The sequence below is a fragment of the Ascidia mentula genome, chromosome 6, assembly GCF_947561715.1.
Source record: "Ascidia mentula chromosome 6, kaAscMent1.1, whole genome shotgun sequence".
Lineage (NCBI taxonomy): Eukaryota > Metazoa > Chordata > Ascidiacea > Phlebobranchia > Ascidiidae > Ascidia > Ascidia mentula.
The window spans coordinates 20,343,039-20,367,375 of NC_138571.1; the positions used below are offsets into that span (position 1 = coordinate 20,343,039).

The 24,337-nt window shown below is 39.1% G+C and overlaps 3 protein-coding genes across 3 annotated transcripts in view; all 3 read right to left on the reverse strand.

Moving 5' to 3' along the window:
- Window positions 1-24,337, reverse strand: part of LOC145907419 (uncharacterized) — a 292,577-nt gene that overhangs the window by 102,021 nt on the left and 166,219 nt on the right. The window lies entirely within an intron of this gene.
- Window positions 472-24,337, reverse strand: part of LOC145907457 (ficolin-2-like) — a 162,231-nt gene continuing 138,365 nt past the window's right edge. Inside the window, exons 3-10 of the mRNA XM_082994861.1 lie at window positions 6,283-6,336; window positions 6,170-6,223; window positions 6,057-6,110; window positions 5,596-5,708; window positions 5,230-5,326; window positions 3,632-3,731; window positions 1,691-1,828; window positions 472-1,423 (exon numbers count right to left, since the gene is read on the reverse strand). Of these exons, the coding sequence (XP_082850987.1) occupies window positions 1,243-1,423; window positions 1,691-1,828; window positions 3,632-3,731; window positions 5,230-5,326; window positions 5,596-5,708; window positions 6,057-6,110; window positions 6,170-6,223; window positions 6,283-6,336 (791 nt within the window). The 3' untranslated portion in view covers window positions 472-1,242. The remainder of the gene's footprint in view (window positions 1,424-1,690; window positions 1,829-3,631; window positions 3,732-5,229; window positions 5,327-5,595; window positions 5,709-6,056; window positions 6,111-6,169; window positions 6,224-6,282; window positions 6,337-24,337) is intronic.
- Window positions 7,241-7,900, reverse strand: LOC145906377 (uncharacterized). Its single transcript, XM_082993791.1, has 3 exons — window positions 7,645-7,900; window positions 7,413-7,466; window positions 7,241-7,353 (listed from the first exon to the last, which is right to left on the reverse strand). The coding sequence occupies exons 1-3, from the start codon at window positions 7,898-7,900 to the stop codon at window positions 7,295-7,297; spliced, it is 369 nt and encodes a 122-aa protein (XP_082849917.1). The 3' UTR covers window positions 7,241-7,294.

The following is a 24,337-nucleotide window of genomic DNA, read 5'->3' on the forward strand; positions in this document are numbered from 1 at the left end:
ATCAGTGACAAGTAAGCATGAGTTGCAGCAAGGTGTGCGCAGAGGTAGGCAGGTAACTGAACAGACAAAAACAACAACACAAATGAAACACGTGACAGACGCCACTCGAAGGCCCACGGCCGTGACGTCATCATTTGGGCTGCAATGAGGACCTGGGTGTTGACAAGAAACCTTGTTACACAATTTACCCTCACATAAAACCTTTCCCATAAGTCGGTGAAATGGCGCCGCGATATCCGCGCATTTCTGCAAATATTTGCGGTGAATTGGCGTGAATGCATTTTTCGGGTTTATCAGAGAAAGCCAAACTGAACTGAATCAAATTTACTGACATCCTCGAATCAGAAATCAACTGTCAAATCTGATGGATCAATGTTTATATTTACATGGATTATCAACATAAAGCATGGAAACGGTTGCATGCGATATTACAACAACGACATGATATACAAGGAATGATAAAACGGAATATGTTGTCAATATCTAATTGACACGTTGTCATAATTCTATGGAAGAAGTGGCATCCGAAACGCACAAAATGTAATAATAAGTAGTGTCGACGTCATAATTGCAATTATTACGTTGTGTTTTTCTGGCATCAACCGTTTTTTCAATAACGTCGGATAATAATCACGCTGTAAACCAAGTTTAACTCATTTACGGCGAACGTGCTATTCGTTCGTTGACACTTCCAGCAACAAGCCGCCTTTTCAAATGAGTCACGTGGTAATCCGAACTCAAATAACCCGGTGTGCATTTTCTACACAGGCCACATGTCTTTTGCGTAAAAAAGATACGAAGGGACAGAGGACAAAGGACATATAGGACAGAGACTTTTTGTACGCGTGGTTTGTAACGTGTTATTGTTAATCCTCGTGCGCTTGTTTATTATATATTAAACTGATCGATTGACTTTGGGTTTGATAGCAGCCTTTTTATCAGGAGTCAGATATACGTCAGTGTTATTATTTGTGTAGACGTTTTAAGTAACGCCCAACAAATACCATGATAATAACAAACATGCAAAATGGCAAAGTTTTCGCTACTAACACAAAAACTGTAAGGATTTGTGGAATAAATTCGGTTCGCTATAATTGCTTTCGTGTTATTTACGATTTCAAGCCTTTATCAAAACAGGTGAAAGTATTTACAATGTCTGTCAATAATTGTAAATCAACACAACGTTGCCATGGTAACCAACGACGCAATGTTAATTTTCGTCACTTTAAACCTCCCCAACAATTATTCGCATTTCACTTTCATCTTAGAACTCATTATTCCGCCCATTGAGTTTTTCCAATAGTACCAACTCATAGTGTTGACATCAGTAGAAGTTCTCGACCACGGACCATTGAGGTGGGAATATGAACAACCACGATGCCACCAAGCTCCACCATAAATCGCAGCACAATTACCTCCATACCTGCAATTATAATTAAGTCGGTTGTCAACAACTCTGTGTTACAACTTATTTAAACTCAGTTAAATTTTGTGTTTAACTAAAACTTTGACGCAACCCCCTGTTTCAGAGCAATTGATTTTTGCAATTGTTGATTTAGGGTAGGCGGTTAACTTTGTCAACGAAAATCAACTATTTGAGGAAATGCATTTCATCTTTATTAAAACAACTCGATTTACTTCGTTAGTAAAACAGAAATATAATCAGACACGTTGTATCATTATTACTCACGCATCATTGTCTCTGTTGAGAGTTGAAAATCTCATCCCGTTTAGATTGTGGTGCCCAAACATGGAATCTGATATATCCCCCGAATATCCGGATATAGTAATTGTGTAAGAACTTCCTTCATCGCCAATGCTGAAAGTACTGAAAACAACAATGTCATAATGTTTAATTTAATGCAAAGTAATTTAAATAACAACGGATAATTTGTTGTTTTAAATCAATCCGCTTACATTGGTTTGTTGCTCATGGAAATGATTGTTAAACATAAAACCCTTTATGACGTAATAAACGACATGTGTCATACATTGTGTTGTGTTGTGTGGGATAATTATTTGTCAACTAAGCAATAAACACAAGGTGGGATCAGAAGTTTTGAGAAGGAAACCCAGTTATTTTTCAACTTTAAGTTCACAAACGACTTGAGGTCCATTTTTAAGCAACCTGAAACTTGTTCCATTCAAATAAGATGTCAATCAAGCATACGATGCTGACATTGCAAGATGTATTTGGAATATCTTACAGGAGAAGCAAAAGTTAGATGAGTTTTTGCCGAGACTATTCTGTAACCCACATTTAACTATGTTGTTTGCGACAGAGTTTCTTAATATTTCTGATCCTACGTCACTGGCAGGGTACGTGTGCCTCGGTTAAACGTTTATTTAAGGCGATTACAAAGAGGTTTTATTGTAGCTGAAGAACAAAGCTGATAAATCTAACTTTCCAGTCAAGATGCAACGTTTTGGCAAAGGTCAGTATTTGGCACTCAAGATTTTACCACAAGAAGTTGGGCAACAACGACCGCATAAACTTATCTGGGCAACAGACTTTCCTGCAACACTGTCGCCTAAGGCAGTGGTTCTTACCCGTGGGAAATTTTTGGGTTGTAAGGCAGTGGTTCTTAACCTTTTTTATTTTGCGCTATATCTTTTAAACTTTCTTAACATTTTCTACCGCATGGCATTACCAATTACCAATAAGTGTTCAACACACAGTGAATACAGATCATTATATTTCTTTTCCGACTACTTTTGTGTATTTCGGTGCCGACTAATTATCCACCTACAACCTTTAAATTTCCCACGGGTAAGAACCACTGGCCTAAGGAATTAACTCTGCAGGCCAATGCACCCATTTTCTTGCATAGAGACCCAACAATATCCAATCAACCACGCAACGACCAGCAGCTAACCCAGGGGTGGGCAAAGAGAACACAGAGTGTTTACACTATACAACTTATACACTGACAATCAAGTTGTGTCAGCGTCTTACACGTCGCGATTACGGGATTTTTGTTGCCTCATTCAAAACATTGGGAGCCGAGCATGTTGGGCAGAAAATCGAAATTTCAAACACTGGATTATGCATGGGTGTTAGATGGAGAATATAATAACCATTTGATCCCATATATCGATGCGGGACACAGCACAATTATTCACTGAATTGCTGTCATCAATTGTCAAACGGTTTGGTCGTGGTTAATTTCGCTTGAACTGACTTCCATATGCCTATACGCTTCAGAAGATTTGGAATCAAGGGAAAGAAAATTTTCTGCAGCCACATTCTCTAAGCGCAAAAAGGTGACGTTCGACCCAATCCGAGCCCCACTGAGCTCAGTCCCGGCAATCCGCGACCAAGCGATCTCGTAAACCTCAAGAGCGGTGATGTGGGGTCGTTACGAGTTGATTACCATCCCTATGTGTGTGCGGTATCTAAACTTTTTGTTTCATAATTATTCCGAACCGAGTAAATGCATTGAAACACAGCAAGAATATTCTGTGTTGCTTCAAACTTAAATCCCAAATTTTGTGAATCTGAAGTAGTAAGGGGGGTATTCCCCTAATGACTTTTAAGATATTGTTAGTTATGACGACCTGGCAGCATCAGGTAAATTATCGTTGGAACAATGGCATTAAATTGAAAACGTTAAATACGTCATATTCTTACCTATACTCGGCAAAACCTTGACCTCCGGAAAAATCCTGAAGGTCAACACGAAGGCGACATCTAGTGGACGCACTGGTGATTTGATGCAGTTTCTCCAAACCTGATAAAATTTGTTGGTTGTAATAATATTGCTGAAAACACTGGAATTTAAATTGGTTTAACTGATACTGTTATATTGACTCTAGGATTGTTACGTAGCTTGCTTGAAACGTGTTGTTTAGTTCCCCTGTATATAAACTGGGTGTGTACAAGTTATAACAATGTGTTCAGCAAAACAAACCTGGAACTCCTGTTGCTGCCACGGGCATATTGCAATTTAAAATGTACTGCTCTTCTGGCATCAAATATACGTGCTGTATTTTACGACGTTTCGTCTGTCATTCAGCGAGACTTCATCAGGTATTGATGCCGCAATTTCAAAGTAAACTACACTAAAACATTCAGGGGCACAAAAAAGGACACCTTGACACCGCTTGTCAGATCACGTGGCAGAGCCAAAACACGAAACACTGCGGAAGGCGCAACAGTTACAATAAATTGTTATAAACTGCCCGAAAGTAAACGCATTGTTCTTTGTCGTTGACGCATCCACTGTTTTTGTGAATGTAAAGCGATTCAAGAAAGTGCCGCTTGGTGTGGTCCAACTCCTTTTCCAGAACTTGGAAAGGGCTTTATCGAAGGCAACTTCGTGTCGCAGTGTCACCGCATGCTTGGCCAACGCAGTCTTGCTGGCATCGTTCGATGCGACATCACGGCGATGCTCTTTCAGTCGCGTCTTAAAGGCCCTTCTAGTTTCGCCGATGTATATACCATCACAATATTTGCATGGTATTAAACAGACCATTCCCTTTGGCTCGGAAGCTTCCGTAGCAATAGGTCATGATATTAGATTGCCTATCGTTGTATGGGGCTTAGTATAGATTTTAATGCCTAATCCGACATCAATCTTCGCAATGTTTCGGTAAGGCCAGGGACGAAGGGAATAACAACTGTTCCGCTAGTGGGCGTTTCATCCTTACGGGTTATTGCCAGTATATTTTAAGCGTGCCATAACAGTGGTGATTGCTAGGGATACCGGTACATTGGTGAACAATGACACCACATCAAAGGATACCATGCTGTCATGTTGCTCCACTCGTAAGCTCCGTACCTCGACTGCAAACTCGCGTGAGTTTTTCACATGGTGTGGACTATTGCCCAACAAAAGGAGCGATTATTTTAGCATTCTTGAGTCGATCCACATTCACAAAAACAGTGGATGCGTCAACGACAAAGAACAATGTGTTTACTTTCCGGCAGTTTATAACAATTTGTTGTAACTGTTGCGCCTCCCGCAGTGTTTCGTGTTTTGCCTCTGCCACGTGATCTGACAAGCGGTGTTAACGTGTCCTTTTTTGTGCCCCTGCATGTTTTAGTGCAGTTTACTTTGAAATTGCGACATCAATACCTGATGAAGTCTCGCTGAATGGCAGACGAAACGTCGTAAAATACAGCACGTATATTTTATGCCAGCGGTACATTTTAAACTAAAACAAACTATTACGCAAAGTTTTGCAACATTTGTACTTAGTTAAGGATTGCTTTATTGGAATACAAACCCATCCAAAATTCTGTTGATAGATCCCCAAACCCGTTCTTGTAATCCACCCAATCTCTATCGAAACTCACAGATCCATCATAACGACGCTGGAACACCTGGTATTTATCAAGTAAAACACTTGACACTGATTTTCGGTAAATTGGTCTAAAAAAGTTAGATGACCTCCATGTCAATATATGACTTTTCACTTTCGTGTGTAATTTCCTGACCTTTATAAACAACACAATCCCGGGCGTATGGTTAAGTATTGTAGTGTGAAATCGGAAATTACTTGGCGTGCATAATCACCTCGCTTAACCAACTTAGCGCTGGTGCCAGGGATTGCCCACCCCTGTGTTAGTGATATTTACCACAGTATGAATACCTGCCATCCATCTTCACAGTAAACTTCTTCTCCCGATACGAGATGTTGGCGACCTTTAATATCTGAAGCTTTACAGGAAACCGGCAAAACAGTATATATGAGAATCTGGAGATCTGCAGACGGTTAAAACTCATCAGATTGGCAGAAGTATTGAGTTAAACTCATTCACAAGCAAGTAGGCGGTGAAAAGCCCACAATATTTGCACGACCTTGATTATGACCAGAATATACCGGTGCCAGATGGAACCCTCTCTGATTCGCACGTGATGACGTATATGTTGGGTTTGCCAATACCTTTGCCCGTAACTCACGTCATGACTCGCTTCTGCTCCTAGTGGTGTAGATGTCTCAGCAATCTACACCGCTAAGGGCAGAAGCGAGTCATGACGTGACTTACGGGCAAAGGTTTTCAGAATTTGACACATATGTAAGATTTATATTTAAATAAAGTAAAACTCAACTGTTGGAAGTGTTACTCAGTTGACCTTGCAGTTGATCCACTCTGTTCGACAACTCTGTGAATATAATGTTCGATGTGTGAGTGGACATTGAATGTTAAGTGCATGAACTTAACTGTTAGATTTGTGGTTCTGTTTACTCTGCAGTTGATCCACTCTGTTCGACAACTCTGTGAATAAAATGTTCGGTGTGTGAGTTGACATTGGATGTTAAGTGCATGAACTTAACTGTTAGATGTGCGGTTCTGCTCACTCTGCAGTTGATCCACTCTGTTCGCCAAAGCTGTGAATAAAATGTTAGATGTGTGAGTGGACATTGAATGTTAAGTGCATGAACTTAACTGTTAGATGCGTGGTTCTGCTCACTCTGCAGTTGATCCACTCTGTTCGCTAAAGCTGTGAATAAAATGTTAGATGTGTGAGTGGACATTGAATGTTAAGTGCATGAACTTAACTGTTAGATGTGCGGTTCTGCTCACTCTGCAGTTGATCCACTCTGTTCGACAACTCTGTGAATAAAATGTTCGATGTGTGAGTGGACATTGAATGTTAAGTGCATGAACTTAACTGTTAGATGTGCGGTTCTGCTCACTCTGCAGTTGATCCACTCTGTTCGACAACTCTGTGAATATAATGTTCGATGTGTGAGTGGACATTGGATGTTAAGTGCATGAACTTAACTGTTAGATGTGCGGTTCTGCTCACTCTGCAGTTGATCCACTCTGTTCGACAACTCTGTGAAAATAATGTTCGATGTGTGAGTGGATATTAAATGTTAAGTGCATAAACTTAACTGTTCGATGTGCGGTTCTGCTCACTCTGCAGTTGATCCACTCTGTTCGACAACTCTGTGAATATAATGTTCGATGTGTGAGTGGACATTGAATGTTAAGTGCATGAACTTAACTGTTAGATGTGCGGTTCTGCTCACTCTGCAGTTGATCCACTCTGTTCGACAACTCTGTGAATATAATGTTCGATGTGTGAGTGGACATTGAATGTTAAGTGCATGAACTTAACTGTTAGATGTGCGGTTCTGCTCACTCTGCAGTTGATCCACTCTGTTCGACAACTCTGTGAATAAAATGTTCGATGTGTGAGTGGACATTGAATGTTAAGTGCATGAACTTAACTGTTAGATGTGTGGTTCTGCTCACTCTGCAGTTGATCCACTCTGTTCGACAACTCTGTGAATATAATGTTCGATGTGTGAGTGGACATTGAATGTTTAGTGCATGAACTTAACTGTTAGATGTGCGGTTCTGCTCACTCTGCAGTTGATCCACTCTGTTCGACAACTCTGTGAATATAATGTTCGATGTGTGAGTGGATATTAAATGTTAAGTGCATAAACTTAACTGTTCGATGTGCGGTTCTGCTCACTCTGCAGTTGATCCACTCTGTTCGACAACTCTGTGAATAAAATCTTCGATGAATTCTCGAAAATATGATTTTATGACAGTTCACCGTGTAGGGGATTTGTTGTACTGCTGTGTTTGTATCAAATATCTATCTGTACTGCTTGGTTTGTTAAAGTTTCCCTATCCAACTATATATTTTGTCGAGAATTGTTTAGAGAAGAATCTTATACCTGTAACAAGTCTCATCAAATCTTCTTTGCCAGCCACAGGTCCTTGGTCTCCCTTTTCACCTCGGTGACCTTGAGGTCCACGTGGTCCCATCTTTCCTGGTCTTCCTGTCTCTCCTCTGCCACCTTTCAAGCCAGAATGTTCTATCTCTGATCCTTGTTCTTGTCCGTCACAAACAACTCTGCATACTTGTTGTTGTTGGTGAGTTATGACAAGATGGCCGACCAACAAAACTCCAAACAAAATCAATTTCAACATTGTCAAACAAGCTAGACTTTGAAAATCTGTAAATAGTTGCTCAGTCATCACATGGAAATTAACAAAGTAAACGTCAACGTTAAATTTGCACCAAAATTACCTAATTAACAACTACACTGAAAATATGGAAGATTCACTGAGACCTGCTGGCGAATATCAATACACGTTTATGCTGCGTAGATGAAACAAACATGAAAATAATGCAAATGTTTAAATGTGGAGTTTAAATAAAAGTTTCGCATAATCCAACCTTAAACTGTTGACCAATGTTACGTTACTTAATGTATAACTTTCAGTGCGGCCAGCAATTATGCAAGGAAGTGCTCAGTGCGTGAGTTCGTTGATTGTTAATTGCGCATAACTGCATTGTCCCGTCTACTGAGGTCTCAACAACATCAGTAAACGAACGCAATGAAAAGAATGCTGTTGTTATGTACATCGTTGCCAAATACACCACAAAACTTTGTTAGGACAAACTGATTTATCAATAGTTGCGACACAAAAGTCACTTGCCCTTGACTTCTTACGTCACCCGTTGTAAAAAGGCACCTGCCACAAGTCACATGATTCTTCAGAGATCGCAATGCGTCGACCTAGACACGCGCCGATCACGCACACATTACGTGGACCGCTTGGTCTCGACGTAAACCAATGTCCAACCTCATTAAAAAAAACAATTTTGAAGTACTTGTTCGTCAATTAGCATAATGCGCTAAAGATGATTTGATGTAGATACAAGTCAGCCGCACAGAAAGTGTTGAGAATATTTGTTTATGATTAAAGTTGTTTTCTGATAACAAAGGAAACACATATTCTTGTAAACGAGTTTTGCAGGCGAGTTATCCATCGCAAATTACATCTGGCATCTCTACTTGGTTTAAACTTCACCTTCAACTCTATCAGTTATAACTTGTCCAAGCACAAGTGACATTAAACCATGGTCAGCTGCAATACAAGCTTGATCTGAACTGGATAACGTTGCGTTTCTAACCACACAGACCCGAGCAAACTCCAAGCAGTAATCACGACGCAACTGTGACTTGCTTAAAACCTTCTTCAAGTTGCCGGAGACCTTTGAATTTCCAAAGGACCCAATCACACCTGAGGTACTTCTGTCTAAATACCAATGGTTGACACTGAATTGAGACGAATCAAATATGTTGAAAACCTAACTTCTGAATTGGATGAAAGACGGTGGAAAAAGTCGCTTGAATATACAAGTTTTGCATGTACATTTTCAAATAAAATATCACACACAAATATTTTCGTATCTTGCTCCTGGTTTTCAGGTGAATTTCTTTTCTCACTTTAACAAAACCAGGCGGATGACGGATCGCTAATATTAAAGAACTTATGCGTTGCTTCTTTTCCTAATCCTCTGCTTTCAAACAAACTCTTGCATGCGCAACTATTCAGATACCAAAAATTAAACCTTTTAATGCTTTGTCTAATATTAATATAATGACTACAATCGCTCAACATCCTATAGAACGTTGGCAACACAATTGACGTCACGACACAAAACTGCAAAAAGTGGGGAAATTCTTCGTAGGCGCTGAGCGTAAAGTCAATACAAGTTTGTAGTGAGGCGTGAAGGAATGTGGTTGTTGTTTTGGGGCAAATGGAGTTGCACTGGTTTTACTAAATGGGCGCCTGACTTTATTAAACGGACTAATGTTAAAAACGACAATAAAACGTACATACAATTCCAGTAGTAATACATGCTTTCGCATAGCAAGGCAGGATCTTCTCACTTGGGGGGCAGTGAAAGCGTGATATTACTTCTGCGTTGTCTGATTACGGTGGTGGAGATCCTCTACGTATGTGAAGGTCGCATGACAAGTTGTGCGCTTGCGCATCAGTGTACCTTGGCCACAATATACCTCGTGAAGCCACTGAGCTCCTGTAGCTCAGTTGGTAGAGCGTTGGGCCTGGTTAGCCCAGGGTCGTGAGTTCAAACCTCACCCGGAGCTTGATTTTTAAGATCTCGCTCCGACTTGTCTGGAAAAGTGGTTGATCCAGCTCGGCTGCAATGCCTTGGCTGCGAAGCCCAAACTTTAAAATTCCAGTAAACGCCCGACACTAAAAACAACCGTACAGCTCAACGCCCATTTCAAGACTAACGGGTCATACACAAAGCACTTCTTGCACCGGTTAATCAACCAATCAACTGTATATTTAGGCAGGGGAAGATACAGATTCAATCGATTTGGTTTCAAATTGGTTGATGCTTTATTAAGTTGCGCAGTCAAACTTGAGACAAGCAAAACACTCGTTCATGAGGCGGCAACCGCAACACGAGAAAGGCAATGACGCGCTTCGATGCACAGGCGAACACTGTGGTCGCCATAATCTAAATTTTACTTTTCGCCCCACCTAAAAGATGTGCACAGAGGTAACAAGTTGCCAAACACTCTTTCCCACTGGTTGATTTGGTCACACACACATATATATATATATATCAATGGATTGGTTATTGTTGTATCTGCTTTGGTGAAGCTAGCTGGAGCACAGGAAGGCGCATCTTACAGATATTTTGTTTTTTCAGAGTATGACGTTCATCAGATTCGAAGTAGTTTTGCCTGTAATGATGATCACTTACCATTGCTTCCAGAATGATGAACACAATATTACGGCTAACAACCACATTTGATGGTTTTGGGATAAAATGGCCTCAAATTTAATACATTCAGTGTTAAGTCCGTCTCTATCAGTTACTTGGAGATTTGATGTAATGTAAATTGTCCCCTACTGTGTGAATTTGCCCTCCTTTGAGGTATGACGTTAAGAATCTAGTTACTTTCTTTTTTTTACCACACCGGGATTTGAACCCAGGATGTCCTGGGCACGAATCCCGATCAGGTTTTCATCTTGATATATGAGTCGGGCGCATGGCCAATGCTTTGTTTGTTTGTTTTCACCATAAACACCTTATGCATGGGGCTGTTTCCTTTCGTGCATAATCTGCATTCTTGTTTTGTTGACTGGGTTGGGGCAGAAGAGGAACGTTTTGATGATTCTCCACCAGTTTCTCGAATTAATTTAGCTTTTTGAAGCATGCTGTCGGCACTTACAATTTCTTTTTGAAGCTTTACATTTTTTTCAACTGTTGGTTCTTCTTTTGTGGTTAGTTGACTTTGCTTGCTGTTATGTCTTTCTGTTACCCATGGCTGTAGCAAGCTTTCTGAAACGTAACACACGTTCATTTTTTCATGTTTATTTAACACAGTTTAAACATTTCAAATTCGGTTGAAACAAAGACCAAAGAGTTTTTACCAAAATATTGTGTAAAGTAATAATAAAGAAGAATATTAAAAAGATGCACTCTAGACCGAGGTTCCAAACTGGGGTCTGCATAGGAGGTCTGTGAAGATATGGCAGGAAATTAAACTTATGTTGTGTAAAATTGCTACAGTGATTTGGGAGCTTTGCAGTTGTTGCTCAATTTTGTCAATTATTGTTTTGCAAACTTACAGTCTGTCGAGTTGCTGCTAATAAGATCTGCCGTTCTGCATATGCAAAAAACTTATAAATATGCCGGAGAAAAATATATTCACAAATTTATATCGGAGTTCCGTAGCAAAGAGTTTTCTGCTCTAGACAACTTACCATATTAAGAGTTTTCTGCTCTAGACACTTACCATATTTTTCAGCGCGATATCTTTCCAAAGTCGTCCTTACATCAAGAGTTCGATCAACGGTGTTGAGAAACACTTTAAGGTTATTCATTATACGAACGTGGAATCGGGGAAAATTTTAAACTTTTCTTTCTTCAACTCCTTTTATCGCTGAAAAACTCCACGCAGGGGAATAACCACAATTTTTAACTTTAGATATAGGAAATAATTGTTACTTTAATTTCAGCCAAAATATAATCGTTAAGAGATTGAATGGAGTGATCTATATATTTATTTTATCTGAAATTCCACAATTATTTGAATCTACAAAGTCAATTTATTGCACGCTCCAATGGTTTTGAGGGCACCATCCCAATTTTTAGTGTTAGTTGTATTATATGCACTCTGTATTTAATCTGTATTAAACACTATGGGATCCGTATCAGTATGAAATCCCCCAAATTAAGTTCTGAAGTGTTGCATCAAACTTTATATTATTCTTTGTTATTCTTTGTGTATCGTAATTAGGTCGCGTACATGCCCATATGTTATTTCGAGGTAATCGCTTTGCTTCACCCACACATATGGGGAAAATCTCTGACATAACGCAAGTAAATGTGGATCATTGTTAGGTAATGCCTAACCAGCATTTTAATGGTTACGTCATGTTATGCCAACCTCATATAATGTCGTGCGGATATAACTAAAAATTTTTTTATTGCGGGACTAACGGCTTCTTGCGGGACTAAGTACTCGAAATTGACTTAAAATCGGACGTGGATAATCCTGAAATTCCTGTTGATGAAGTCTCGCCGCATGGCAGACGAAATGTCGTAAAATACCACACGTTTATGCCAGAAGATCAGCGGATAACCCTATTTGTTGTCTGTGATGTAGGATACGGTATAACAATGATTTTAGATTTGCTGTTGTCATGTTTAATTCCAAAACGTAAACTTTTGTATAAATTGATCAACTTGTCAATAGGAAAACAACAGGATAATTACATTTATACAGAATGGTGTTTTCAGTGAGCAATCACAGGGCTATCGCGCTGGTCGCGACGCATTCACTCAATGCACAAATCTCTTTCACTATACCGGACAACGAGTCCGAAGAGCAGCACATGACTGCTAGTCACACGGCGCAACTGACGCCTCAACTTCGCAAGTGACCAGACGCCATACACTTGTTAACTGAGCCTGAAGTCATGCATTGCTCATAACCTTTATGGTTTTATCGGTGCCCATGCCATTTAATTTCTTTGTATATTGTTCTTACGCGTAGTTGCTTTTATTGCAAAATAAACATGATTTGATTTAATGTGATTAGTGGACTGTATCAAATGCCATTCCTGGAAATTACTAAAGACATGTTTGATATTTTTTCACTGTTGATTCGAACTTTTGACACATGACAATACGCGAAGCTATTATTATTTGTATATTATTCTCAGGTTTTTGTCCTTGTTGTTTTGCGCTTAAATTAAATGTCACTTGCTTCATTGCAACAAAACCGAAGCTGTTTGTCACGTAAAAATTGAAGTATACCAGACAAGTCATATTAACGCGCCAAACCTATGTAGAAACTTGGGCCAAGGAAATTTAAATTGTTTGTTCGAGTATCTGTACAGATTACGACAACCTTTCAACGATCTCCATAAGTGTACGCTTAAATGCTACGATTGATGAAGATGTTCGGAATGATTCAACCTCAGCACGCTAATCCATGACGCACGTACAACACCTTACAACCACCCGGCAAACATTTTCGAACCGGGGGACTCCTGCAGCAAAACTTTATATTATTCTTTGTTAATTGTGACAAACTGTATTTCCGCCGCGTATACATGCATATGGTATTTCGAGGTAATCGCTTCGCTTCTCCCACACATATGGGTAAATCTCTGACATATGGAAATCAGCTTTGGGTTCAATAATCAAATCGACGTTTTAATAATCCTGTCCATATTAATATTTTTTCCTCATTTCGACCACGATATAAATATCGCCACGACCATAAGCTAAGAGGGGAGCGAAAAGAGAATAAGCTAAGCGCAGACTATGACAGAGGGTAGACTTTGACAAGTGGGGAGAAGGCTGCATTGAGCGCCTACGTGTAGTGGTCTGAGGTATGTATTATTGTTCTAATTGAAAGGTTGTAAAGGTAGTTCGTGGCAAATATTCTTTTGATAGTCATTGGAGTCGGGAGTGTTTTCTTTCTGCAAACATGAGTCCCTGCAGTTTTGTTATGTTTCGCCCGTTCAGTTGCCTGCCTACCTCAGCGCTTTCTTGGTTGCAACTCTTTTTCAAGTTGCACTGATGATGGAAACGTTTGCACATAATGTATAGCAGCATATTAGCTTTGGATTTCTTGTTTAAAGTTTTGAGGCTTTTCAGCATTAATACACATACTGAGTAACTTGCGTTTTTGCCAAAGAATGTAAATTCGGCTTGTCATGCTTTGAAACATTTTAATATTTTGTTTAAACTTTCAAAACTGTTTTCTACTCTTTTACATTTATACCCCGTCTTTCTGACGCCATCGCTGGTTATCTCACTTGCGTTACGTCATTCATCTTTCGCTACTTCTTCTTAGTCTGCTTTGTCGCGTAATCGCAGCAATTATCTCTTTGTTTCCGCCTCGTCTTTGATATGTTCCTATATATTTGCGACACTTTCCACAAATAAACAGATCCTAACATTCGGTCCAACTCAGATCGCAATGTGGTTTCTTGGGTTACAACATTTGGTCTCCTAGATCCTAACATGTGGTCTCATGGATCACAGAGATCGCAGTTTCGTCTCAGAGTCCATGCATTTGGTCTTAGAACTTAGTTAGATGCAAGAAATAAACAGTGATGACGATACGAACCAACATGATGTCAGACCGAGACTTTCTTGGCAGACTTGCTGATGGGTCGCGAAGGTGGAAACCCTTTTCAAAAACATTTCCTGCGGCTTATGACCTATGAAGGCACACTAGTACTAAATATTCAAAGAAAAAAAAACAATAATTACAGCTGCATTGGACAAAACACAGCAAGATCTGAGGAGCCTTCAGGAGGATATTATGCCCTATAGGATAGCAGTAACAACTCCCAGGGGGCAACCAAAGCAACTTTCTCGACAAAAATGGTTTTTACCATTGCACAGAAAAAGGCTTGGGGACAACATTGAATTGCAAATTGCATGAGGTTTTTGTGATTTACTTTTTCACAAACCAATCGACACTTTTGAAGACTTTTTCACTAAAATAATCTCCGACCTGGGGGCAAAATACTTTTTTTGACCCGATTGCGTAGACAAGAGGCGGTCCTAACTCGACAAGTCAAATCAAGGTCTACTTCTGTAATTCAATTTTTATCAAAATTCCTGTGAACAATTCTACAAAACTTCACTCTCTCCATGCCATCTACATTCTTCCATGGAATGCAACCGGCAGACGCATCAGACGCGTCTGTGTCCTCCACAAACTGCTGTGTTAAGTTTGTTTATTACACAAGAGTGTATAAGGTCTAACCTTGGGAGGCGACAAGAAAATGATTTGTAAAGGAAAGCCAAAGCTAGTATGCTACTCATGCCGAAGCAAACGTTTCAAACACCACTGTGTTCATCATCAGTGACAAGTAAGAATGAGTTGCAGCAAGGTGTGCGCAGAGGTAGGCAGGTAACTGAACAGACAAAAACAACAACACAAATAAAACACGTGACAGACGCCACTCGAACGCCCACGGCCGTAACGTCATCATTTGGGTTTCAATAAGGACCTGGGTGTTGACAAGAAACCTTGTTACACAATTTACCCTCACATAAAACCTTTCCCATAAGTTGGTGAAATGGCACAGGGATATCCGCGCATTTCTGTAAATATTTGCGGTGAATTGGCGTGACTGCATTTTTGGGGTTTATCAGAGAAAGCCAAACTGAACTGAATCAAATTTACTGACATCCTCGAATCAGAAATCAACTTTCAAATCTGATGGATCAATGTTTATATTTACATGGATTATCAACATAAAGCATGGAAACGGTTGCATGCGATATTACAACAACGACATGATATACAAGGAATGATAAAACGGAATATGTTGTCAATATCTAATTGACACGTTGACATAATTCTATGGAAGAAGTGGCATCCGAAACACACAAAATGTAATAATAAGTAGTGTCGACGTCATAATTGCAATTATTACGTTGTGTTTTTCTGGCATCAACCGTTTTTTTCATTAACGTCGGATAATAATCACGCTGCAAACCAAGTTTACCTCATTTACGGCGAACGTGCTATTCGTTCGTTGACACTTCCAGCAACAAGCCGCCTTTTTAAATGAGTCACGTGGTAATCCGAACTTAAATAACCTGGTATTTTCTATATAGGCCACATGTCTTTTGCGTAAAAAAGATACGAAGGTACAGAGGACAAAGGACATATAGGACAGAGACTTTTTGTGCGCGTGGTTTGTAACGTGTTATTGTTAATCCTCGTGCGCTTGTTTATTATATATTAAACTGATCGATTGACTTTGTGTTTGATAGCAGCCCATTTATCAGGAGTCAGATATATGGCAGTGTTAGTATAGACGTTTTAAGTAACGCCCTACAAATACCATGATGATAACAAACATGCAAAATGGTGAAGTTTTCGCTACTAACATGGAAAATGTAAGGATTTGTGGAATAAAGTCGGTTTGGAATAATTACTTTCCTGTTATTTACGATTTCAAGCCTTTATCAAAACTGGTGAAAGTATTTACAATGTCTGTCAATAATTGTGAATCAACACAACGTTGCCACCTCACGGACGGGCGAAACGGGATTTCCCCGGTTCGTCGTGATATGGTTGAAATAGCTTTTCAGACATGTTTGTTGGAAATATCATTCCTTCTGAACTAAAATAGTTATCAAGGCATTGTATAGAGGTATGTTAAAAAGCAAGCAAAACATATTCCATCAACGAAATGTTTGTTTCGTGCACGACGTGCTTCGGCAATGCTACACACGTCCTAAAGTATCAAAATTCTCGGTCTTTTGCCAAATCTACCAAAAAACAATATGCTCTTAAGGCCCGTTTACACACGAACACAGTATGGCACGGTACAGCACAGTCTGGGACACACGGTGTTTACACTACTGGAATAATCGAGCACGACTACGGGGATTTCCCTGTAATGAACACGAAACCGACAAGTGAAAGTGACAAGTTACGTTCATAATTTTTTAAGGATGTCAATCTTGCCTTGCATTTCTCGGCCCCGCCAGCGTTATTATAAGTACAAATTGAAGTTGTTGCTATTGGCTGTACGTATTCTTTAACAAAAAGCATGTACTGTTTTACATAGTTAAGGCATGTACTGCTTTTACGTAATTTTTTGCGACGCAAGGTAACACTACAGTATGTTGAACCAAACAGCACAGATTATGAAAAAAAAGATGGTATAATTGAACCAAAGGTTTTTCACAGCAGCATCCCGCTTGGACGCCGTTCTACACACCGCTTTGTAATGCAGTTACGGCACCATTTCACACGCTCAAAACAATCGCTCACATGTCAAACGCGGTCACATCACACAACCACAACTAAAATAATATATGTCCTCTCCTTTTAACCCTTTAAGCGCCACGCCCTATAATCAACAATTGAAGATTTTTCATTGTTTAAGTTCAGGAAGCTATAACTTTTTATCTACAAACGCTAGACTAAAAATTAAAACACAAAAATCATATACAAATTCATACTCTACACAATCATCGCTTTTCCAGTTCAATAACTCCATGTTTTGGAGTAGTTTATATCCAAAAATGTAACCACCCCTACTAAAATAGCTTCCAAGCCATAGGTACCCTATTTAAAATTTCCATAACTCCCGAAATTGTGCGAATTTTAAAATAATTCGACTGTTGACTGAATCAGTGTGAACACCAAGACGCAATGAAGCGAAAAAGCTGGGTCGCTGCGGTCGCTGCATTTGATATTTTTGAGCGACGGTACTGTCTAGTAAACTGAAATTTTAGGGAGTTATTTTGGTATAACCTACTTATACTGTTAGTTATTGCTTGTAAAAGGGCTTGTAAACTTTATAACACAGATCAGGCGTTTGCTAACTGATAGCAGATGAATTTGACAGCACTTCTAAAAGATTTTTTTTGTTTGTTTCTTTTTGTGTTCAACTGGTAGTGTATGTCAGCAAGTTGATGAAAAAGAAGGCATAACATCAATGTATATTGATAATTGAATAGACAAGCCTTCTACCAGTGCATATAAACCTTTTCCACAACATAACAGAGACAATGTAGAAAAAAAACAAGGAAAAAAATCAGTTGTATGAAATTTAAGCTACCCTAATTACTGGGTGACGCCCACAGCCACACCCACAACTGTTGGATACTTGAACAAATTGCATGAATATGGTTCCATATATGATGCTTTAATAGCAAATTATACATCAGGGATGTTACAGAGGTGACTGTGACATGACCAAATCATCATCATTGAACTTTTTGTGGTTCTGTTTTGGATATACCCTTCCGAGAACAATTGGCGATTGTTATGCAAAGAAAAGAATATGAATAATTGAATATACAAGCCAACTACCAGTGTATAAGCCTTAGCCACAACATGACAGAGACACTCTAAAAAAAAGACAAGGAAAAAATCAGCTGTATGAAATTGAAGCGATCGTATTTACTGAGTCACGCCTTCAACGACACCCACAACCCTTTGATTCTTGAACAAATTGCATGAATATGGTTCAATATATGATGCTTTGATAGCAAATTATGCATCAGGGATGTTACAGAGGTGACTGTGACATGACCAAATCATCATCTTTGAACTTTTTGTGGATATGTTTTGGATATACCCTTCCGAAAACCATTGGCGATTGTTATGCTGAGGAAAGAATTACTCAATTGTCTATTGTCCGGAAAGCAAAACCAGTGTTATGGAACCAGAATAAAAACCTGTAACTATAAGTAATGAAGGTGTTCTATTTTTTTGTAAATTGGTGTTTTTTATGCTTCGGCAAAAAAAAAATTTTTTTTTGCTTATTTATTATAATTTTTTTCTTTATTTTTTTTATACTGCACCCTCATAATGTTTATTTCATGTTATGTACATTTCTTCCTGCTATTTTGTTGTTTTGTACGCAAAAAATACAGCAATACCACCACAGTCAAAATTTGCATGCGCACATCTCGCCATTGTGACGTCATGGAGAGAAACGGAAACCGCCGATCGAAAGCTGAGACCCTCGCGCACAATTCGTCTGTAGAACGTTTCGCGTTACTCCCAACGGGTAGTTGGCCATTTAATTGGACATGCAATCAGACCACCTGCTGTGCTGGTTTGTTCATAATGATAATCATCATCAAATGAAAGACTAATTAGTCAAAAAATTTCAATGCGAATGTATTTTTTTTTTTTTTCAATAAACTTCACGCTTCAAGTTGTCTGTTGCTGAAAACCTTATGTCTCTAGGCCAATCACAACGGAATTGATAATTAATCAAAAAAAGCACCTCGCTTAAAGGGTTAAGCAGTCGCCTTGCACTCTCGCATTAATGTGTGCCGAAATGTGCCCAACTGTGTCCGAATTTATGCTCGTCGAGCAAAAGCGAGCACATCCCAGCTCAGACCGGCACATTCCATGCCAGCACAACTCAGCACGCGCGCGCAATAAAACAAACACGGAATCGTCTGTAGTGTAAACGGGCCTTTAGTGTGTAACAACGTTTTTGCGTAAACAAACTTAATATTAGAGTTATAATATTGCAAAGTCTTCGTGAAAACTAATGTTGAGTAGCCACGCATGAAACAGAGAAATCCCGTTTCGCCCATCCGTGAGGTGGTTTAAGTGTCTCCCGTTCGTAACACTGGGATGAAAATGTACGCACAGCGACACCACGTGGTCACTTTCCAGCATTACAAACGCGCCATTAAAGTAACTCGCCAACGAACAGTGATGTTTCCACTGCAGTCAGTACAGTTTAGCTGTTTAGTAATTGTAAGGGGAAACAGAGTTTGCCCCCTGTTGCATTTCATACCGATGTTGACGTTTGCACACTTCAATGGTTTTTTCGGGTGCTTTCCCTCATATTTGATTAAAGGTGCCGGTTTTAAACTGATTTCTGGTCAAAATGGCGGCCTTGGCTTCGCTTTGCGACGCTTACGGCAGTGATTCTGATTTTAGCGATAACGACGAGCAATTTACGCAAGTAGATCAAGCTGGCACCAAAGTAAATTTGCCTTTGCCGCAAGCTATTTCTTCATGGTTTGGAGACACCAAGTCGTTGAAACCCCAGGAACACCGAGGTCGAATCCGGTCGTTCCCCCATGAGCGCGGGAATTGGGCAACGTATGTTTACATACCTTACCCTAAAAAAAGTTTGGATGAATTTAAATTCAACGTTGAAAAAACACTCGAAAGCAGAGAAAAAGGTATTAAATTATCTGCTTAAATTATTGTGTACAGTTTTAAATGTTTGTGAATTAATTGATAGAATCGACATGGCATCTTGTGGATGATTTCCATGTGAGTATTTCAAGGACTAATGTCATACCTCACCACTGCATAGACCCTTTAGTGGAGTCCCAGACAAAATTTAAAACGGTTTCGAAGATTTTCAATCACATTATCATCTGATGATTTGAATATTTATGTGAACGATGAAAAAACAAGATCATTTTGTGGGTTTAAGGTAAGGGTGAAACTTTTTTGACAGCATTTCTTGTCTTGATTTGGTATCAGATTGTTTGTTATTGTTTGCAAACAATTCCAGATTTCAGCGCAACCTGCAATTCAACAACTGAATAAAGTCGTTCAGATCGTGGATAAAGCATTCATGGATTTTCATTGCAAGCCTTACTACACAAACCCATCCTATCACATGAGTGTTGCTTGGTATCTCGACCAATTCACAGAAGAATCCAAATTATTTTCAAAACTTTCATCAAATTGGAACAAAATAGAATTGGAGAACCCTGAACTTTTTGCAATTGATGTGGATGAGGTTGTTTGTAAAAGTGGCAACAAAATGTTTTCATGTAAACTAAGTTCAATCAGTTGACATCCACAATACTCACATGGACATCTGTATTGCCACCATTTCGTCGGACTTTAGTGAGTTTTTCCACTTTTTGTGGTCGAGTTAAATTCTTGTTTAGCTCCAGATTTTAACTGCTACATTAATCTTATAATGTAACATTTTTTTTTTTTTATATAATTTCTGTTTAACTTTTATTGTTTGTCTCATACAGGTTTCATCACAAAAACCTGTCGTGAACATTTCTAAACATGAGAACCAGCGGTGTTTATAAACGTGATATCATGAATTGCTGAACAGCCGCAAAATGCAGGTTTTTAATTTGAACTGTTTATTATCACCATAGGCGCCTAGTCCGGGGGGGCAGGGGGGGCGGCGCCCCCCCAGGTTTTTCAAAAAAGAAAACGAGTGGCTATTACGCGCGTCTGTCCGCACCATGTAACTCGTCGCATTCGTAACGTTCGAAGATCAAAAGACCGAAAAACAATAAGTGTCTTACACGACGCACACAAAATATGATGACCTAGTTTGCTTACGTAACTGACATCGGTTGTTGCAACATCAGTCTCGCAGTATGATATACCAACTGGTAATTATTGGTTGTGTCGTAGACCGATCTCGTGTGTTTATCGTTAACGCCGCCCTTTTGGTTAATACGCCTCATACATTGAAATTCAAACACAGTTTTTTGATACTTGATGACGTCATAGTAACAAATTATGACGTCATAATATAGCCGCCCCCCCTGGAAAAATGAAAACTAGGCGCCTATGATTATCACGTTGAGTTTATGCCGACCTAAACTCCATACATGAAGTAAAAACTGTGTTCAAATTTGTTTAAAGCAAAATTGATTGTAAAGAAAAATGCATATGAGCCATAACGAACCATATGATTTGATACTGATAATACTGTTGAATACCAAGCAGTTGTTTGGGCATAATGTGCTCCACAGTGGTTTGTCTATATTGTTTGATGCCCAGTTATGGGTACCCAACTGACTTACGTTGAAAAATATCTGTTCCTGGCTAGTCTGCGAGCTAGCCCTGAGTCACAGTCACCAACTGCACTTATGAGACCCCTACAAGACAAAACCATCCACAGTGTCCCCAGGTCTATTTCAATAAGGTTGGAATAGGAAAATTTTGGCTAAAAATATTTGTTTGTAAAAGAAACAGAAAACAACAACAGTTGAACTGAAAGAAAAAGTATTAAAATTGCAAACAGATGTTGAAGAAGCAAAAGTGAAGTAAATATCCTTGGACAACATAGCAGGAGAGAATGCATTTAAATATGTATGTTCGCAATTTTAATACTTTTTCTTTCAGTTCAACTGTTGTTGTTTTCTGTTTTTTTTTTTGCAAACAAATATTTTGAGTAACACAAACTAAAGAAGAATGCACCGACCAAATTGCAATTGCCAAACACATGGGAGTATTGATTAAAAAAACTGATCTGGCATCTCACACAGAATACCTGTGAGAACAACAAGCAGCTCATCAAAATAATCCCCACCGATAACTGAAAGTTTATCTCAAGGAAAATCAGGAATTAAATATTTTTCAACAAATCAAATCTGCATTTCCCCGACTCCAAAGAAACAACTTCCAACCTGCAAAATATTTTCATGACAGAAAGTTTGACAAGACAAAACCGAAAATTATTCAACACTTGCTTGCAGCACATAAAAAGACAAGTCTTCAAGTATATTTGGACAAACAATGGGACAACACTACTTCGTGAAAATGATGCAAGTAAGATCAGTGTAGTGTTTACAAACTATTGAGTGTAACATGATCTCTATGTAAACAATACGTCATGTGACCGGATAACCACATGCTAGGGATTCTATTGGTATTCTATTCGAACGAGCAATAACGAAGTATCAAACATACATCTGGTGGCCGTTTGGTCAGCAAAGTCGTCTGATAGTCACACCAGCTGCACTGATGAGACCTTTTAGGTCGAAACAGTGGCCATCTGTCAGCAGCTTATACACAAATTCATATTATTGGCTCCACATTGCTTATCATCTGGTGTCATGTCTAGTCTTTAGCACAGAACTAGACAGAGGAACACTATAACTGGCGACGAGGATAACGAGTTTAAACAACTATAACCTCGACTATACTCGAAAGTTAAAGAGACATACAGACGTAAAAGCCGAACAAAAACAAGATGGCTGCATCAAAGTCTGATAGACTACCCATATTTGACATAACTGATCCGTCAACAACAGGTTCACGTTGGGTGAAGTGGGTTAAACGTCTAGAACATTTCTTTGTGTCCGAAGATGTCACAGACAACAAAAAGAAAAGATCTCTTTTGAAAGTTTATGCAGGAGCAGAAGTATTTGACATTTTTGAAACTTTACCAGACACTGGTGATGCTGACGATTATGACAAAGCTCTTGAAGCTCTTAATAAGTATTTCATTCCGAAGAAACATACTGACTATGAAGTATTTAAGTTTCGTGAGTCAAAACAGTTGGAGGATGAAAGCATGAATCAATTTTATTCACGACTTCGCAACCTATCTGCTGAATGTGAATTCCATGATCGTGACCAAGAGATCAAATATCAGATTATTTGCAAGTGCAAACAGGTTGAGAATTAGAGCCTTTGAAAGAAGAGGTATCAATCTCACAGAACTGCTTGATATGGCATACGCTATGCAATCGTCAGAATCACATGCATCAGCCATAGCAAATCGAATCAAGTCGGAGCCAGCAAATGAAGAAATGGTCTCCAGAGTCAAGCAGAAAAGATTTCCAGAAGAAAACAAAACAGCTTCAAACAAGCATGTAGAATCAAAACACAGAAAATGTTACTTCTGTGCAGGAAACTATCCTCATGCACGCGGACGCAAGTCTTGTCCAGCATTTGGAAACAAGTGTGATAATTGCGGAAAGTTCAATCATTTTCCTCAATGTTGTCTTATGAACAAAAACAAGAGACAAGTTAGAAATACAGAAAACATCTATAGTTCAGATGAAAGTGATGAAGCATCACGATGTGTATCCATGTGTCAAGTAAAGAGCGTCAACTATAAAACACCACACATGATCTTGAAAGTGAATGAACAAGAAATTCCTTTCGTAATAGACTCCGGTGCATCTGTAAACATAATTGATGTGAAAAATCTGAAAAAGTTGAAAGATTGCACACTAGAGAAAACTAAAACAGAGATACATGTATATGGAGCGAAAAAAACATTACCAATCTTAGGGAAGATCCATGCTGAAGTTAAAACAGCAAGTTTCAAAATCCATACAAAGTTGTATGTGGTGAAAGGTGAACATGGTTGTTTGTTGAGTTATGGCACATCAAAAAAGCTACATTTGCTTGAAATTGCAAACACCATGGTAAAGGCTGCTGAAGAAAATATCCTTGAATCATACGCTGACCGATTTGAAGGAATTGGCAAACTCAAAGGATACAAAGCAAAGTTGCACATTGATAAATCAGTACAACCAATAGCACAGCCACACAGAAGAGTACCGTTCCATATCAGAGATAAAGTGAAGAAAGAACTAGAGTATTTGGAGAAGAATGAAATCATTGAAAAAGTTTCAGGTCCTACTCCTTGGGTCTCTCCAATAGTAACTCCACCAAAACCAAACAGTCCAGAAGAAGTTCGCATTTGTGTGGATATGCGACAAGCTAACAAAGCTATACACAGAGAAAGACACATCTGTCCTACACTTGATGATATTATCCACAGTTTGAATGGAGCAATAGTATTCTCCAAGTTGAATCTAAACAAAGGATATCC

Excerpts from the sequence above, each read along its gene's own strand:
- LOC145906377 (XM_082993791.1), bottom strand. The coding sequence starts at position 7,900 with ATGTTGAAATTGATTTTGTTTGGAGTTTTGTTGGTCGGCCATCTTGTC. Across the intron at positions 7,467-7,644 it reads TTTGATGAGACTTGTTACAG|AGTTGTCGAACAGAGTGGAT; the intron begins GTATAAGATTCT and ends TTTTATTCACAG. Across the intron at positions 7,354-7,412 it reads GCAGAACCGCACATCGAACA|AGTTGTCGAACAGAGTGGAT; the intron begins GTTAAGTTTATG and ends TTATATTCACAG.